A 20156-nucleotide genomic window follows, 5' to 3' on the forward strand; every position below is an offset into this window, starting at 1 on the left:
GTTACATTCTGTGGCCTCGTTTTTCTACTACAGTATAAAAGTCCTGCGTTCTTATGGATAGAAGTAGAGATAACTCAAACATGCTCTGCACATCTTTTGTGCAGTGCAACACAGTCATAATGCCATGAATCATAATCCTACTACTTTGATCATTTATTTTACGAAAATTGAAAAAATAAAATCTGTACATACAACATCTTCCAAGAAAAATAAAATTTGTGGCTCCACGGACGATATATATGAAACTATTTGCATTTTTACAACCTCTGCTCCCCTGTCCTCTCCTCTCCTCTCCGTTTGTCTCAGCTGAGTCATCACATATTCCCAGTTGTGCTGAAGAGCCAAGAATTTAAGTTCTTTTTTTACAGGATCTGAAAAAACAAAAGCTCCTTTTTGTTTTTGATGCTAACTAAAACTTCTCTTCTTGTTTCCCTTCTACTGGTGTAATGTGAGGACGCTCCTCCTCGACGCATTCAGCGGCTCCTTCAGGAAACCACAAATTAGCGGTTACGCGGGCCTCTGATTACAGTCATTCATAGAGTGATTTGTTAAGAATGTTGTGTTTTCTTTCTTGCTCACTTCCTCTGATGAGATGAAAGCAGAAGCAGATGGGGGGGGGGGGGCGCAACTTGTCAATGACGCAGATGCCTAAAAAGAAATGCTATTTGTGTGAGCTGCTGACCTTGAGTGATTTATCTTTTTCTGCTTCTCAGGTGAACGAGATTTACCACGACGAGTCGCTGGGGGTCCACATCAACGTGGTCCTGGTGAGGATGATCATGCTGGGCTACGCCAAGGTGAGTTCCACACTCCATTTCTGTTGATGTGAAATATCTGCCTCCCCCGGTGAGAGATGATTGGTGAGTGGGAGGAGACTGTTCTGTAGCTTAGAGACACTTAGAGACACACTCCTCCACACTTGTACAGGGCTGCAGCTATTATTTTCATCATGCATTAATCTACAAATCATTTAAACCAGAGAATGGAAAAGGAATTGCCATCACATCATCAGAGCCAGAGGTCCTTTGCACTTCACTATGCATGTCGGTACACGGCTGCTGCACTATAGAGCCGGTAAACACACTTCAAATAAAAGTAAAAGACAGAAAGTGGCCTTTGAAATTGTTTAGTTTAAATGCAGTATCGATAAAAACACAACAGCTCCAAACATGGGTTACAAAGCAGCAGCAGGATGCAATATAGAAAGCAGAGAGTTGGACACAAGAAGCCAATAATAGCACTGTTTTTTGACAGTGACTAGGAAACGAAAAGGGAAAATGCCAGAAAGAACCTCCAGTAGAAGAATAATAGTGTCCCTATCGGAAGAACAACACAGTAACTAATCTAGATGCACGAGTTCACATCAGCATGTTAAACACCGTTCTGCTGCTAAACAACAATCAGCAGATACCACTAAGAACTCTGTGTGCTTTATTCTCTGTGTCATTATTATTCATTCATAGCGTCATTAACTGTCCTGAGAGTTTGCCAACGGATACATTCACCAACAATGTGATGATGTTCACATGCACAACACTGATCGTCGTGAAGAACAGACACATGCTCAGGTCTCATTTCCTGTTGTCCGATTAAGTGATCGTTTGGGATTATATATAGATACGCACTCGATCAGCACAAATCACCCTGAACATTGGCCCAAATGCTTCAGAAGCCCTGGCACAGAGATGTCGTAGACACACACACACACACACACACACTTAAAAGTCTGTGTGCAGCATTGTGTTGTGTTTGCTGTGGGGAAACAAAAGCTCAGCCCAGAGGTGAAGCATTTACCCGTCATCGCTGGCTGTTACGGTACACTAGAGGGAAAAATGAAAGTCACAAATATTAATGTCTAAAGTTTCCATCCGGAGTAAACAAACAGAACCAATTCATCTATTTTTCATTCAATTTGGGGGCGACTGTGGCTAAGTGGATAGCAGGGCCGTCTTTCAATCAGAGGATCGGCGGTTCAATCCCCGGCTCCGGCTCTGCTAGTCGCATGTCGATGTGTCCTTGAGCAAGACACTTAACCCCAAAAATTGCTCCCGTAGTTGTGCCTACGGTGTAGAAATGTGATAGAATGTGAATTGTAAGTCGCTTTGGATAAAAGGGTCTGCTAAATGACTGTAATGTAATGTAATCTACAGAGCAAACAGTTGTCTGTTTTCGTGCCTCAAAGTTCTTTTTTAAACGCTCTGATGCTCCCAAAGTGTCACGCCTGCTATTCATAGTCTGCTGTCTTTCATGTGCAACATCACAGTAATAACAAATACCGACACACAGCGTTTTGTTTTCATGCTGGTGTTTGTGAGAAGTGGTTATTTCAACCTCACGTTGTCTCGCCGACCCAAACGCAGGACACCGACAAGAGGAAAGTGAAGCGATGAGGACGGTTTATGAAGGTGGATGTGGGGGAAAAGTCTGGTTTCTGGTGGTGCCAGAGGTCAGAGGTCAGAGGTTAGAGTGGAGCTAGAGACCGGAGACCGGAGGCAGAGCACAGATTGGCGGCTGGATGGGAGCGCGGCCAGACAGCGAGCAGGTGGATTAACTGCTGATGTTTGCGTGTACGTGAGACGGATGTGTTGAAGGAGCGGCCTCTCAGGACCCATCGTCCACTAACCAGGAAATCATTTTGATCGCTCTGTGTTAGGTGTCGATGCGTGATAATCACACTCACGTCAATACATCCTTCACAAAATGCTCTTGTGGTCTGTCTTATATTTGTATCTAATACAGCGAAGGCAACACTGTGTGCTTAGTGCCAACTTTAAATATTTCTATAATGTTCAAGTATTTAGTGCTAGCTTCACGGTTTGTTACATGTTAGACTTACTCATTAACGTTACTGTCAAATAACTGCTTTATTGGCCAAGCAGGCAGCTTATAAAGTACACAATTTAATCTGATTGATTTCCCACCGTTGAGTCTCCACGCTGCGTCCCAGCTGAGTGTATTTCACCCACAGGCTTTATGAAAGTATAAACAGGTCTGACATCGACTTAACGTCTGATTAATAATGATTTATGATAATATATACGCCAGACAACAAGAGCATTTTCAAAAGGACTTAGAGAGTGTTTTTTTTAACACACATCAACCCCCACCACCTACTTTCTCGTCCTCTCTTGTCCTCGCTAAGCCTCCTCGGAATGAATTTTCCAGCAAGCCGTCACATTCGTAATCTTTCAAAAGATGCCCACGAAAGAATTTGATGGAGGGGTGAAGCGATCAAAATGTTTATTTCCTGGTTAGTTCGACGGCGGGTCCCGAGAGGCCGCTCCTGCGAGACATCCGTCTCGCGCTCGCAATCATCACCAGTTCCATTTCAAACACCAGTTAATCTCACTCACAGGCAGTGGTCCTGTGGCACAGAGAAGCAGCTTACAGCAAGTAAGCTGGATTTACCGTCGGGTTGATGAGCGGATGGAAGGTCAGGAGTTCAGTCTGGACAGGCGAGGTGAATGAGCCGGGAGAGCGCACACTACGAACAGTCAGAAGACACAGAGGGTGAGGGACACCCTGGGAAAACACAAGGGGACACTTCAGTTAACTGGTCACTTGTGAAAAAACCCAGAGTCCCCATGTTCAATCTGTGTCTGCACAGAATGCTCCTCACACCTGAGACGATTAACAATCTCTGCAATTTTATGGTCTGCTGACAGAATACTAACATGTTCATTTACTCTGTCATGGTTCTCTCTCTCTCTCTCTCTCTCTCTCTCTCTCTCTCTCTCTCTCTCTCTCTCTCCATCCTGTCAGTCCATCAGCCTCATTGAAAGGGGGAACCCTTCACGGAGCCTGGAGAATGTGTGCCGCTGGGCGTTCGTGCAGCAGAAGGGCGACCTCGAGCACGCCGAGCACCACGACCACGCCATTTTCCTGACTCGCCAAGGCTTCGGCCCAACGGGGATGCAGGGTAAGGCCCCCGCAGAGGAAACGCCGGCATTCAAATGAGAATGCGCGGCTGCCTTGCAGAACTTTGGACCTGCACTGTGTGGTTCATCTAAATGCAGTCACGGGAGGTTATCCAACATGACACACAGCAGTGAGAGCAGCCTGTCTTGGGAATGTGCAACCTGTTCTTTGGTTTAAATCTGACATTAATGCAACATTTGTATTAGTTTTCCACACCATCCTCACAAGTTGGCATCAACATACAAATATGCAAGTTAGAAAGGATCCCTCTCCCGGGATGGGAAGTACAATAGATGGCATGTGCACAGAATGAACAACATAACAGAGTTACAACACATTCAATGCATATGACATGAATTATTCATACACACAGATTATTATGGGATATCATAATACTACACTAAGATAGGTTTGTACCCAATCATACTGAGATGATATCACGAGATCAGCAGCTCTTTTGATGACCTCTGATGTTTCTCTGTTAGCATTGTTTTGCACATGTCATTGACAGTTCTACATGTTATGGAAGGAAGATATCCATTCATTATCAGATAACGTATAGGGGGGGATATCCATCTCGTGGTTAGGATTTATTTTGGTTGTTCATATAATGTTTGGGAGGCTCAGTATCTGAACCCCAACGATATCGCACAGCTCTCATTAGATAGATAGATATGTACTTTATTCATTCCAGGGGGAAATTTGTATGTTACAGCAGCAAGACACACCAAGAAGCAAAGTAACAGAGTAACCAAAAATATTAAGTATTAAAAAATGCACAATATATACAATAGAATAACAGAGTAGGACAAATTAAATATCAGAATATAGAATATATAAGATAAAACAACAAAATTGCACAGTATATACAATGAAATGGAATAGTGTTAAATGAACTAATAGGTGAAAAACAGTAGTGCAAAAATCAACCCCAGCAAACAACAGAGTAGCAGTGTGTAGTTATGTGGAGGATGATCTGGCCAGAGGTGATTTATTGTACAGTCTAAAGCAGAGGGCTTTTGAAGCTCCTTCTCATGTTTACCAGCACAGACACAGGAGAGGAGTTAAGTGCTCGGATCCTCCATCCACACAGCAGTTATTCCCCAACAGTGGAGAGTAAAATACATTGTTATATTTATTGCCACGTAATGCAATATTGCAGTTTTATGAATACAAGGGGGATTTTAATAATGTATCCTCTTGTTACTGTGTTTCATCAGTTGGGAGGAATGAGCCAATAGCTGCTGCCTGCTTTAAAATCAATCAAATATGACGATTCCCACAGCGAGCAGCCTTAAGAAATCACTTTATCTTAAACTTTTTTAAGACACCGACGTCCCGTCCAACCAGCTCGTTACTTTGAATGAGTCCCACCTTTTTAGTCACTAACACCTCAGGTGTTGTTTGCAAATGCCGGTAAAGTTTGACGCCATCAAAATAGCAGCTGCTACAGCAGAGTCACTAAACCTGTCGGATGACAGGTTATTAAAACTTTGCCACCTGTGAGTTCACGACACTCCGTTCACAGAATACAGATCCCTTTTAATTGGCTAGTGTGAACAAAAACAATATAATATAATATAATACCTGCACTGTGAGACAGTGAACCTGCATCATCCAGGGTTGGCTTAACCGGACCTGGTAGTTGAAAACTCATTTCACTTTTAATCTGATTTGTCCTCCAGCGCCGCTTAAGCACAGCCGACTCTCAGACATGTGGTTGTCAAGGGACAGACCGTCTCTCGCACATTTGGTGAACCGATCTCGACGCGACCGTGCGGGCTCAGACTCCGGGGAGTTGTTATTTTCTGGTCTGTAGATTCTGTCACAGCATGGGTAGCGCTGGAGAAAAGATGCGTCGTTGTGAGAAAGAATAAACAGTGTGGCTATACCAGCTACCAACAGGCGTAGAAAGATGTGCGTGTGTTTTATTTTGATGCGAGGCAAGCACTGCATCTATTACACTATTCTATTATTATTGAAGCATCAGTGACAGCTACTGCAGAAGATCAGCAGCTGACTCCTGATTTTAGTAAAAGCAGGCAAACACTTTGCTTAAGTGGGCTGCTCGCCTTCAGGGATGCTCTGTAATTGAACTGAGTTCAATGCTGCATAAAAACATTTAACACAGGTTTGAAACCATTCAACCAATGTGTTATTGACTGCAGCCACTCACAGCACAGTGGGTTTGTTGTGTGTTGCCTGTCTCGTGCTCCACTGTTCTGAACAGTCTGTACGGTATATCAAGGCAATGAAGCCTGCTTGTTGCAATTACTCATTTGGATGCACTGTATTCCAGTGAAGTCATGTCAACACATGCTCTGAATTCCAAAGGTTACTCCCCTGTCGAACAGATGGGATGTGCAATACACATCCAACTGGCAAAGATGCTCACGTTCATAGAGTATAGGAGGCAGAGGCATGCAGATGGAGATTCATAAAAAGCAGTGTTTGTTATGGAAGTCCAATGTATGCAATATCACATGTTAAAGAAATGATCATGAAGAAATGCACACATAGAATATACAATATTACCAAAACATTACCAAACAATATTATGAAATGTTGCTTTGGTCTAAATGAGCTGACAGTCACATAACTTTTTGTTTTTGTGATTATGTATTTCATTATCTAGTTCATAATGTCTTATTTATTTGTTAATTAAAAGGTGCTCAATACGGAATTTAAGAGCATATGTGTTGCCTCCACATGGCTAACAACTAGCTGCTAATGGTGCAACAGCGCTGACAGAGCTAACAGTGTTGACCTGAGGGGAAACTGGAGGGTGGGCGCTTTTAATATGATATATATATATATACACTTTGAGTTTCCATACTTACCTTTTAAGGTTCAATAATTGCAGTAGCTTTCTTAAATAGCACAAGGGGTACCGAATGTGTGTACAAAGTACTGTGTTAAATACAGTATATAACTAGTATTCTTGGTGACCATTGCATCTCTTCATTGAGCCTCTGAATCCATATAGAAGTTTCCACAGTCTTAATAATAAACATCCAACTGAACAGACCTTTTTAACAGATCTTTTTCTGAGATGTGGTCAGTGATTCAGAGGTATTGACCCAGACTATAAAGTCTCCCTGATGGGCTGAAAGTTATTCTACTTCATCACATGCTGTTTGTTTGTGCAGCAGCAACAACAACAAAAGGCAGAACGCTGTTTCTGTGCCGGACCTTTTTATTGTACTGTTTGGGATTCAACTGAACTTTGGTTTTAGGAGTAAAGAATTGACAACACTTAGTGAACTTTTCTTTCCTCCACCCTGCTGTCTTCCTTTTATATCTGTGCAGAAACCAAATCTTGTGAAGTTCCTTCTCCTTCTTTTACCAGTAAAGTTCAAGACACGGGAGAGAAGATGTGTGCTCGTAATCTCCGTCCACAGCCAGCCAACAAATATGCCCCAACAGTGAAGAGAACAATACATTGTTGAATTGAATTGTTCTATTTATGTTCAGGACATTTGTGTTGGAGTTGTGTGAATACGAGGTGATTCAATGACATACACTCCGGCTACTCTGTTGTGTCAGTTTCAAGCTGGAACCTATTGGGAGGAATGAGCCGATAGCTGCCGCCTGCTTGAAAATCAATCAAATATGACGATTCCCACATCGAGCAGCCAGTCATGAAGGATATAAAGACATGATTGGCTTCATGGCTTCCCGTAGGACTCCGCTAATCAAAGGCGGAATTATTTCAATGCTGTCTGAGGGGGGGACGGGGGGGGGGGGGGAGACACACACATCCACAGCTCGCCTACAGTCATTACAATCACAACCCTGCAGTCCTCCCTTGAGCCATTGTTACATTTTAATAAGCCCGGAGCCACGCTGTAAGAAAGATGCCATTTAGCCTCTCTGTTTGAGTGTGACATGTTTTGAGATTGAATCATTTTCACAGGTGGATATAAACAAAACAATTGACCAGAATTCAGCCCCGCGGACAGCGAGCAGACAATAAGAGGTTGATGGAAACCGTTGATGGCAACGATAGAATGGAAATGCCAGTTCCCTAAATAGCAAATCTCATCCATCAAAAAGTACAACAATCAAAAAGCTATTCCCGCTGCATTACATCGGAGCTTTTGTCAAGGTTGCATTAAAGTGAGGCGTTTCACTCTGTAAGGTGGAAAAGTTAAATGGACTACCAAATGTACGTAGAAATGGGGCAAGCCATTCTGTCCCGTGGAGAAGAGCTTTCAGAAACATAACAACATGATTGTCCTTTTTAAAGCACATTTGTGGGCTTATAATTGGCTACTTATGTATGAAGTGTTGTGGTGCAAGTTACTTGTGGTGTAAACTAAAGGGTTCCAGAGTCACTTGAATTCCCTAAACTTCCAGGGCTGTAGACTCCCCCAGCAGTCCTCCAGAAGATGAGCAACTAAAAACATGATCTTGGTCTTTCATTAAAAACTCAGAAGTTGGTGAAAAGACTTTGAATAGATTAGAAAAGACAACTGTGAGTGCCAAGGAGCGTTTAAAAAACAAATGGATATTTGTCAAATGTCAGCTACCAAAATTATAGATATTATGAAAAAGATAATTTTAAATTGTTATTTTCATTTGGAATGAAATATCTCTGTAATCAGTGGCTTCTCTCCCACTGATGACTATTTCCTAAACACGACAGTACTATTTACAACACAATGATACAATGACCGAATTGGCACCATTTAATGAATGAATGTCAAAGCTTTTAATATTATAAAAAATGTAAAACATTTCTAAGTAGCCTACAATGTGGCTAATGTTAGCCAGGTAAGCTAGTTAGCACCACTGTCAGTTTGCTCAGAGATGTAATACTTTACGTGAAACCTGTGAGGTGTGTTAGCATTAGCTTTCACTGCTAGCTGGATCATTGTGGCTCAAGCTACAAGCTTCAGACATGTTGTAGACTTTAAGTGTAAAAATGTGGTAATTTTAGGAAGCAATACTTGAAGGGGTTAATGCTCAGCCTCACGTTTATCTCTGAAGTCAGCGGTAGGATTAAGATTTAGTCACAGAATCTGCTAATGTTAGCTGCACGGTCGCTACCAACAGAAGGCAATATGAGGGGGCATGCTATCCAAAATGACCAAAACTCATCCCCCCTTTTATCCTAACCTTCTATCCATTTAGTTGAATATATTGGTCTCGTCCGCCTGACTCATTGAGGATTCATCTGATGGAGGTTTGATATCATCTATGGCCCCGACCACGGCTCTGAAATGTAGTCTTCTGCGGGCGCAGGCTGTGATTCCAGCAGCGCGTTTAAGTAGCTGTGCTGTGTATTGATGAATCTGTGGTGCTGTCCGTGGTGCTGAAACAGCAGATGGTTTGAAATTGAGAAGTCGCCTACTAGCTACCACATACGGGAGATAAAATCCATGTGGTACTGATGAAATCTATGCTTTACCTACCTCCATTTATTGTCTTTTTTTATGAATTCATCTAACCCTTGTTTTCCTTCATATATATCTGGGAACATACTGCACATCTACAGAAAGAAGGAAGAGCTGTGTATTGTTATTCAGGAGAGCCAGAGACATTCATCGGGACAATAGATAAAGGTTATAATAGATGGTTTGTGTGGGTTGAAATCCTCCTGCTGGCTGCAGGTTCATGAGGTGTTTGTTGTCTCTAAAGCGGCAATCTCAAATATTTTCTTTGAAATAAATGTCTGAGAATCTATCACCGAAAGAATGAACACAATCAGAATCAGAATCAGAATCAGAACCATTTATTGCCAAGGAAGTTTGCACCTACAAGGAATTTGTCGTGGCGGTTGGTGCGTAACATTTAACAATAAACAATAACATTAAACTATCAGCAATCAACACAGTGCAAGAAATAGAAACATATTAAAATTTACAATAAAGAATAAAATATAAAATAAAGTGCACAACAAAACAGATACCAGGACTGTAAAACAAGTGAAGTGTAAGTGAAATGTTAAAAGTGACGAGAGTGTTTAAATAAAGAAACAGGGATGTGCAGGGGAGAGACCAGAAGGAAATGTCCTGGGGATGTCAGAGTCAGTGGGGGACCCGGGCTTTGTTAATGAGCCGACTGCGGACGGGAAGAAACTGTTTGTGTGGCGTGAGGTCTTGGTTCCGATGGACCGCAGCCTCCTGCCAGATGGAAGGGGCACAAACAGATCATGTCCAGGGTGAGAGGGGTCGGCTACAATCTTTCGTGCTCGCTTCAGGGTCCTTGAAGCGAACAGGTCCTGGAGGGACGGCAGATTGCAACCAATCACCCTCTCAGCAGAGCGAATGATGCGCTGTAGTCTGCCCTTGTCCTTGGCTTGTCCTTGTCCACAATGGTGGCTGAACCTATGGCCCACTGCTGTAAGTATTGAAATATTTATATATTTGCAGTTTTACAAACTGGGTGTCTGAGGCTACATTCACAGAGAAGATAAAATGCTGTCGCATGGAATTTCAGACACAACCCTGAACTCCAGACAGCTAAACTTTAAACACCATTCCTTTGTTTTCACTCAAATAGAAATTGTAATTCACTAAGGATTGCCACTTTAAAGCCTCTGTGTTGTTCTGGTCTGGGCGGTACGAGTGGCAGACGCTGCATCCACACCTCACATTTGTGCAACTTTCAATGAGATGTTTGTTTATCTCTGAGCCTGTTCCTGAGATAAGAGTTGATCCCTCAACATCTTGTTCAATATCATTGTAATCCCACCGTATTGACCCGACCTGCCAGATCCGACCACCGCATTCGATTTTAATAGAAATGAGAGGAATAATCCAATATTTGTGCATTCACATGAGCCCTCTGGTCATATTCAGAGGGAAAGGTAGTCTTTGATGAAACCAGAGAGAATAAATGTACCTTATTCATCCATATTGCTGACAGCCGAGGTCATCTCTTCTGTTGGGTTGACTTGCAGTGCTATTGTGGCTTTAATGGAAAAAAGTCTGTCAGCATGTAGTCTGTGTCTCTTTTCATATTGCTCTCTTTTCTCCGACGGACCTTCGTCTTTTTCTTTAAAATCCCCATCAATTCAATATTTGATCGTTTTTTCTCATTCTCTTTCCAACTTCTGCTTCCTTCTATAAAACCACAAGTCTGCATTTCAAACATTTCACCTCCTGTATTTCAGTCGGGTCTTTTTGCCAACACGAAACCTGCTGATTAGAGGACCAATTGGTTTCAGGACGTTTTAATTAAGACGGAAATCCCAGGAAATCGCACGCTCTTCACAAAATAGACGTTTTTATACGAGTAGTCAATGAAAAAAGATTCACCCGTTCTGGTGTAGATGCAAGGACGACAACATTCCACTGAAAAGTGCACGAACTAATCCCCTTCTAAACAACTTCAGTATGAATTTAATTTCCTGGTTTTTATTTTCAGGCCAGTTTGTTTCAACATGAATTCTCTTATTGTGTAACAAACAGACCAGTCTGAACTTTAAATTCAAACCCAAAACTCTGGAGAGAGGAAGCATGAATTTCTTTCCAGTAACCTTCATCCTCTCTCCTGCTGTGCTTCAGGTTACGCTCCGGTCACAGGAATGTGCCACCCGGTCCGGAGCTGCACCCTCAACCACGAAGACGGCTTCTCCTCGGCCTTCGTCGTGGCTCACGAGACCGGACACGTGTAGGTTTTTATTTTACGTTTGTCCTTCTTTGTCTTTACTCCTCTTTCCGAGGTGACACTGTGTTGTGATGTGAGCGAAGACAATGCCCTTCTGCAGAATGCCACACTCTCACATGTTCAGTGTCAACGTCTTTCCTGGGCTTTGTGTCCCCCGTGATCTCTATGCTAACTGACATGGCAGACCTTTAAGCGGCATGGCCTTCAGCGCTCTGACAGTGAACACGTGGTTCTTCATTGAATATCGAGCACAAGTCCAAACACAAAAGCGCTCGGCCTCTGTTTGTCATCATGTTCACCCTTTTGCTTTTTCCACCCATGAATACGTCTCAAACGTAGTCCACACTTCCTGCAACCTATTTCATCTGCAGCACAGATCACAACACTGGGTTTCTTACAATTACACTAAACAATGAAAATCATTGAAGCCTGCCAACCCCGAATCCTGCGGGAAAGCAAATCTTGCAAAACATGCAGGTAAAACTTGCCTCGCTCATTAATGTGAGACAGTAGAAGCTAAGAGACAGATTGTGGGTTACTCATGGAGAGATTAATAGAGGCCGCATCACTCTTTGCTGCCATAGTTCTCTAAATTCACAATACCTCATTATCAGTGTGAAAAGGACACGCTGTCCTACTTCCTGCCAACAGTCCCACAAAGCAATTGTTGCATTTAATAGACGAGTGTCTATTATATATAAGTAGTAAATCAGTCATACAGCCTAAGTCTAGAGTCCTGTTGCTAGGCAGCCCATTAAAGCAAACAAAAAAACTGATTACTAAGATAATTAATGCTACAATTTGCATATAGTAGACTAAGTAATACATTACATATGCCAGGATAGAACTGTGCATGGAGACTTTGGTGTATTAAGAGATAGAAACTGTGTGGAGTGTCAGCTTTGCTGCCAGTTTGTCCTTGTGGTGAACTGCTGCCTAAAATGCATTTTCCCCAAATACTGCCGAGTCTGTAAAACTGGACAGCTCCAACTGCAGAATGAGTCCTCATTACTCTTGTTGTTAATAGCGTTAGTATGTTCGTATTGATATTTGCAGGCCCTCCATCTGGCTGAGACGTAAAGGAGCATCTCTTCCTTTATAAAAAACTAAATACATTTAAAACAACACGTTATTATTGACTGCAAAGAGCGATGACTAAATGAGATTGGGGCTCATAATTTGCTCTTTACTTCCAACATCTCAACATATAAAATGTTCCAGCAGATTCAAACACCGTCTGTGTGGCGTAACTGACAGGACGACAAACACGAGCTTTTATCTGTCGCTCTTTTCCTTTTGAGCTCGTTGGAATTGAAATGACTTGAAAAGGTGAGCAGGACGGCGGCGTAGAGAAAAGAAAAGCCGTCCTTCAGCAGCAGCTGTTTCACAGAGTCAACCAGCTGAGACGTTCGAGGATCCGTCCTGCTGAGATGTCCCCGAGCGACACGCACCAAATCCTCCAACTTCACGGCTGTTGCTCCGCGTCCGACCCTGGGGGCGAGTGAGCCGAGGGGTTTTATCTTCAGGCTTTTCTCTGGAGAACAAACAACGTGGGCTGTATGTCCTGAGACAGCAGATACACAAGAGGAAGCTTAACCAATGAGTGTAATGCAAAGAGAGGCTTTCCTTTGTGGAAATGCTGAAGTGCCCTCTCATCACAACCATTGGCAGTTGCGCAGCCTGTGATTTTCTGTAGTTTGATTCATTTCTTCTCCCGCCCACATTCCAATGAGAGCCGCTCTGCGCTGCCTCTGATTGTCTCGTACTCGTTGCTTTGTTAAGTTTCCTGCTGATGAATAAGATTGGTGGGAGGTTGGCAGGGTTAATGATTTCAACTTTCTTAACGACGGCAGCCTTCTTGTAAAGTGCTCTTATTTATAATTACAATTCCCTGATTACGGGAGAAAAATTAGTGTTTTTGTTATGTTGCTGTGCACGCTGCCTATTTGGATGGAATACAATTACAGCTTTGTTGGTAATTCACATTTTGATGTGGGGTCATAATTAACCTCAATGTTTATCTCAACGCTGACACATAATGATAAGTGGATGCATGAGGAAAAAAGATCCAGTGAAGATTGTACCGGAATGTATATTTGCGGATGATTTTGATCACAGATATGATTGTATTTGGTATTCTTACCAAATAATCAGTGTTCTTTTCACAGTATTTGGTATTCTGTATATATACATATATATAATTCACACATAGATGCACCGATAATTAAAACTACTAATGCCAAGATACATTTTTCTCTGATCAAAGCAAGGATATGAATAAACATACATCATTTATTTCTTAATGATTTGAATTCTTTATTTTCAGCTTTCGGTCTAAAGGACCTTCATCAGGACCGAAAGCTAAAAATAAAGTCTTCTCTGCATATATTGAAGTGTGCGGATATTTATTCTACCAGTTTCAGCTTCTTGATATTCAAGATGAAGCCGGGTGACGCGGTGGTTATCCTGCTTTTATTGGTTTTAACTGTTTTTATACGAATAAACAGTAAAGCTGACAATAACAAATCTAAAGGATAACTTATTGAATTTCAAGATGTGACCATAGATCAGAGGAAGAGTAAACGCTTCAGGTGTGACTTGATTGGCATCACAGTAAATAATTAAATACTGTCAGTGGGTTTATATATATATATATATATATATATATATATATATATATATATATATATATATATATATATATATATATATATATCTTATTTTTAAATACAAGTGCTCTATGTTTTGTTTTTTTACATGTAGTAATTTGGAACACATTTACATTTACAGTACATCTTGATGATATTTGAGACTAATTACTATGCTACTACAACAACAAGTAGAGGTCCACAGAGGCTCTACGGCCTCCTTAGATGATCTTTAGCTGTCAAAGAGTCCGGGGAGACGTCGATTCAATCAGCGGCAAACCGAGGAGGACACGCAGGGTGACATTGAAGAGACGTGTGCCAGACTCAATGACACACACATCACGCTGTGTTGACAGCCGGGTCGAGTCAAGGTGCACAGCGGATCCTTGTGTTGTATAAAAAAACACAATCTGTCACCACAATATGTAAGTGATAACACGGTAAAGTGACGTATGGAAGTAATGTTTGCCACAGAGGGTATTATTATTCAACAAGCTTGTTTGTAGTCAGTTTCAGGGCGTCGGTATGCTTCAAACCAAGTGATTGTCAGTGCTGACAGCGTTTAAACTCCCTGCACCAACACTTTTCTCATCAATCTTTTGAGTGAAGAAGATTTTTTAAATCTCTTTTTTTTCATTCCTCGCACGATTGCTTCTGCGCGTACCAAACGGTGCATCACAAGGGACGCTTTTGATGAGAGGCTGTCAGAGAGTTTGTGCTTCTTCGTGCGATGCAGCAGGGACGAGGCAAGGAGGATCTGGGTCTCCATCCGACTTTGTCTTCAGACGTGGTCGTAAGACACGTAGTACGACCTGGTTCGCTGCGAGCATACTTAACCCTGAACCCATGCAGGCTGCTCTCATACACTGCTCTTACATACAAAGATGAATGCACTATCATTTGCATACAATCTACATAATACATTCGTATGTAATCCATCTAATCGTGAGCCAGGACAATCAACATCGTATAAAGAGCGACAAAATCTGTGTAGGGAGGTTGTCGGGGGTGGATGGGTCAAACAAGCACAGGACTTTCACCCAGGTGACCGCTGATCTCTGTGAAGCAATTTATTCCTTTAAAGCGGAACATCAGGAAACACACAGGAAATGTTCATTCATCCCAAAGTTGGCCAGTATTGATCTCGGTTATGAATTCTGTTTCATAACAACATGTTTGAAGCATGAAAGTCCTCTCTTGACCTTTTGAAAAGCACAATCCTGACTCTAATCCACTAACTAGCTTTCTCTGAAACTTTACGAGACATCACTGTCGAAACGGAAGAAGAAGAAGAAGAATTTTAATCGGCTCGAAATACAAACGCAGGACATTAGACATGCTGTTGGAATGACGTTAAAGTGATGTTAAGCATACAATTTAATTTCTTACTTGGGGCACTTGTCAAACAATTTGAATATATTGTTATATTATCTTTATCTGGCAGGCTCCCATTAGGTAAGACCCGTCTTGTTAAGATTTACAACCAATCACAAATGACAACCTGTGTCCGTGACACCTGTTCGACTCCGGCTGGAGACATGTGTCCACTGTGTGCTCTCAATAAGGCCTCAAAATGTCCAAATGAATACTTTAAAAGAAGAGAAGAAAGAGGAATGTTTGCTGTTTTAGCCCTCAACAGTTGTTTCTGTTGGATTGTTAATCTTACTGTGAGTCAACCCGTTGGTAGCGAGGTAGGATTGATAGTCTTTTGGTGTGAGAATGTGTTGCTTGAGTCGGTGTTTGTAGTGAATTGGAAGAATAGAAGAGCGCTTTCTGGCCTCACAATCCATAAACAGCTCAGAGATTAAGACGCTCTGCATCATTGAACTGTTTCAAAGAAGTTTTGCAGAAACAGTTATTTCTCAAATAGATATCTGAATGTCATTTATGGTTATTCATGCTTATTAAATTTTGCATGAGATCTGCAGCTTTGTAAATCTCTGCTCGTCTCTCTGTTGGAACAGGTTGGGAATGGAGCACGATGGCCAAGGCAACCGCTGCGGGGACGAAACGGCGATGGGAAGCGTGATGGCTCCTCTGGTGCAGGCGGCCTTCCACCGATACCACTGGTCCATGTGCAGCGGACAGGAGCTGAAGAGATACATCCAGTGAGTTCATGTCTGCAGTTAACAAACACTGTTTTATCACGCCATCCAAAAGAATAGGAATGCTGTTCCGTTGGATCCATATCTGGCTTTATAGCAGCCTGAACGAATGAAGTTTAAAGAAACTAGGGCATATTTCATCTGAATCTGCTTAAAAATACACCCAACATAGAGAATCATGCAGAATGGCTGCCATGATTATTTTTAGAGAATATCTGTATCCTCTCTGGATTCATAAGAACTTTGTAAAATAAATCAAATGAGCGCGATCTATTCTTGAGACATGCAACGGACAAATGACAAACGTGAAGGCGTCGATATCGTTGGATACAGTTCAGCATTTAAAATATGTTCCTTAAGTCAAAGCAGCAGCATGCCGTGTCCAAACAGGCCATGGAGGTTTGCTCCGTCAGCTGCACCAGAATCGATTTCTGACGGGGAGAGATCAGCAGTGCGTCGACACCAAACCACCAACAGGGAATCGATAGAGACGACAATGGCAACGTGCAATCAATCGCCATGCATTCTTTTTCCAGAGCAGCTCCCGGCTATTTCAAATGGAGCCATTTCGGAGAATAATCAATATGTGGTATGAAAAGTGCTCCTGCAGTATGATAATGACGGGCGATGAACGTGAAAGGCTTGGCGAGGCAACATGAAGTATGTACAATCATTTTGCACTTGCACATACGACTTGTCTTACCCTGAGTGGGGTTTAGCTGTGCCCCCTCGCCTTGAAATAAATAAAATAAAAATAAAGCCAGGCTGGGACTGACTGCAGCCGACTGCAAAACTCGTATTAAAAGAAGAAATAACACAAGTTGTTACAGATTTTCAGTTGTAAAAGGGGTGTGTTTTCAAACCAGCGAGTGCAGGAGGCCTTGGAGCTGAAATGAAATGTCGAGCTAAGGTGTGCGTTACATCTGCTCTCTATTTTCATAACTTGGCTTTGTTTTGTTGGCTCGTTAATTAAGTGGTAAATGAAAGTGTGTGATGCAACGCAAAGCCCAGCAAGCTGAGGTAGGAACAGACACTAAATACTCCAATCCAAGCCTTTAATGATGATGGATTCTCACATGATTGAAGGTAAAACCCATTAAGGGAGAAGTCCTGTCATTCAGCACTGTGCAGCTCTGAGTCTCCCATCGCTTCTGCTTTGTCAATCTTTAATTACTGTCTCAACTCCTCCTGCTGATGTCTTACAATCAAATCCTACAAGTCCTTTGAATAGCTGGAAGGCTTTTATTATGAAACGTCTGGGCATCCAGAGGTGACTTTCACAGACTGTAGTGTTACGCTGATCAAAAAAAACGTCTACGGAGACGCAACTAGAGTGACTCTGTGAATGAAAACGCAATCTTTGTTGAAATAAGATCCACTACACTTTGAAAGCAGAGGAATTTGTGAAAAAGGTCCGTCTTCATCGCAAACTTATTTTGAGTAAGCGCCTGGTTCTCTCCGCAGCCACATTTAGACACGTGTCCTCTTCAGGATATTGATTCTCTCGTCAGCGTCTGACGCCAGCATCAACCTCTTCTTTCACTCCCTCGCAGCACGTACGACTGTCTCCTGGACGACCCCTTCAAACACGACTGGCCACAGCTCCCCGATCTTCCTGGCATCAACTACTCGATGGATGAGCAGTGTCGATTCGACTTCGGTGTGGGCTATAAGATCTGCACCTCAGTGAGTACGGCCCTCGGGCTTCCATTTAGTGGATACTAGCTACTCTACCCGAAATAAAACCTTTCTGTAAGTGAAAGTGAAGAGAGGAAAAAGATCCATTCACTCTCAGAGATCTAATGGAAATGCTACTTAAGAGCAGAGACAGAAACAACGCAGGAGAGGATGACGGCAGCTGTCCAACTTACAGGCTTTTAAATATCAGCAAACAAAGTCATACAAGCAGGATCCGATGCCGCACTAGTGAGCTCCTCTAACGCACATCTGCTTTAGCGCAGTCACACCTGCTATGCTGCTCGTTCTCTGCAGATGGCAGGATGATGAGAACTTCACATCACTTTGATCCACACTTATAATTGATGTCACATTTCTATGTGTTAGTGATGCTAATTAGAGACATGAATCTAACAGATGTATAAAAAAACTAGATTTATCCCCCTGCAAAAAAACACAGGAACATATAATTAACCAATATATATATATATAATTTGCTCTTTTTTGTTTTTCAAGGATTTCTTTCGTCAAAATATGTTCAGATGAGGATTAGTTTAACGCTGAACAGCTGAAAATTAAAGTGGTAGAAGGAGTTCTTAATCTTGGACTTGAAATGAACGGGAAACGGAGCACAAGCTGCAAACGTGAGTTTAAAAAGTTTGAAATCGCAGCACCTGATGTGACATTGATTTGATGACGAAGTTGATCCATCAAGTCACGCAGAGAACATCGTGCCCTCTCAACAAAACTCTTTCTGTCAAAAGAAAACTCAAAACGTGCAGGGGATGAGTCATCCTGCATTGAGGTTTTTGTGTATGTGGAAGGTGTTGCTTTCATTGTGACAATCAACAAATGATCATCCGACCCTGTTGTTCGTTTCTCAGCGCATTTCAGAGTCTTCCAGCTCATGAGAGATAAGACGTATATGATTATGTGCCTGAACTACCACAATGCTCCATTCTTACCAGATAAGAATGCTGGACAGCTGATTGGTCCGTTGTTTCCCGTCCATCGTCCGTTTATAGATATTTGTTAAAAATATTCCATGTAAGTGAAATGTTATGATCAGAGATTCATGATGTGTGTAACTTGATAAAGTAGGGTCATTGTGCTCCCTTCGCTGAGGCAGGCGAGCACCAGAAAACCCCCAAAAGCAGTGGGAAATCCCTCCATCACAGAAATGATCACTATATTGAGTCTACCCAAGTGGAAACGCTGGCAGTCACACGGCTCATTTTGAATTTGAGTGCTGGCAAAGTATACCAACGAGGGAGAAGCCCTGAACTGATTTACATTCAAAGGTTAAGCTGTTCGCTCTCTGGCTGCAGTGCTCTCAGGTGACACCAGTTTTTAACACTAACCCGGTGACACTGGCACTCTGCTCGGATCTTATAGACTATATTTTGCTTCCATGTTGAATTCCGTGCAGTGCTTCAGGAATTTGCCCCTGCGGGGATAATTATTGGCTCCAGGATATGCGGCCTTATGGAAGCAAGACCTCATGTATTCAGATGTCATATTGTTACAAATCGTCTGGCTGCCAACTGAAAGTCAATGAGTAGAGTCATCCGCCTGTGGCCTCATTTATTTTTTACTTTGAAACTCTAGTTAACAACGTAACCACAAACCCATGACTTGTTTTAGGAAGGAAAAGACATTTAAACCAAGAGCAAGACTCCATGACTTGCAGTGTGAATGCGAAGTATTCATTCATGTTATTCTTTTGATTTCACGTTTATCAAACAGGTTTCTTAGATGAGATTAGAGACCCACAATGACGTGTCAAAGATTAAAGAATAGCAACCGCTTTCACTTCCGTGAACCAAAATACACCACAATCATTTTCTTTTGTTCTTTACTCCGGAGCAATAGTCTCCTTGTAGCATCAGCAGTTCGTGAACAATAAGGTCGGCCTCCCTAGTTAGCCCCGAGTGACCCACATTTCCCAGACTGCTCCTGAAAAGCAAAACAAATGTCAGAGCTGCTGTAGGAGTAACGCTGTGCAGCCATTGTGTGTATCTGAGCCCGGTGGATTCCCTTTGTGTCACAAGCTGAACCGTTCTTTCGTTGGTTTGTTTGTTGAGGAAAATAAAAAAAGCCTCTCGATCTGGCTAATTGTCTTCTGCAAACAAAGAGACACTCGCCCGAGCAACTGAACAGGATCGGAGACGGAGACGTGGCTGCGGCCGAC

At 42.3% G+C, this 20156-nt stretch overlaps 1 protein-coding gene across 1 annotated transcript in view; it reads left to right on the top strand.

Annotated features, from left to right (window-relative positions):
* adamts3 (ADAM metallopeptidase with thrombospondin type 1 motif, 3) overlaps window positions 1–20156 on the top strand; it is a 115578-nt gene that overhangs the window by 62324 nt on the left and 33098 nt on the right. The window contains exons 6-10 of the mRNA XM_076104702.1: window positions 714–797; window positions 3763–3919; window positions 11433–11538; window positions 16148–16291; window positions 17842–17974. Coding sequence (XP_075960817.1) covers window positions 714–797; window positions 3763–3919; window positions 11433–11538; window positions 16148–16291; window positions 17842–17974 — 624 coding nt within the window. The remainder of the gene's footprint in view (window positions 1–713; window positions 798–3762; window positions 3920–11432; window positions 11539–16147; window positions 16292–17841; window positions 17975–20156) is intronic.

The sequence above is a fragment of the Anarhichas minor genome, unplaced genomic scaffold, assembly GCF_050575085.1.
Source record: "Anarhichas minor isolate MPS153535 unplaced genomic scaffold, ASM5057508v1 ptg000030l, whole genome shotgun sequence".
NCBI lineage: Eukaryota > Metazoa > Chordata > Actinopteri > Perciformes > Anarhichadidae > Anarhichas > Anarhichas minor.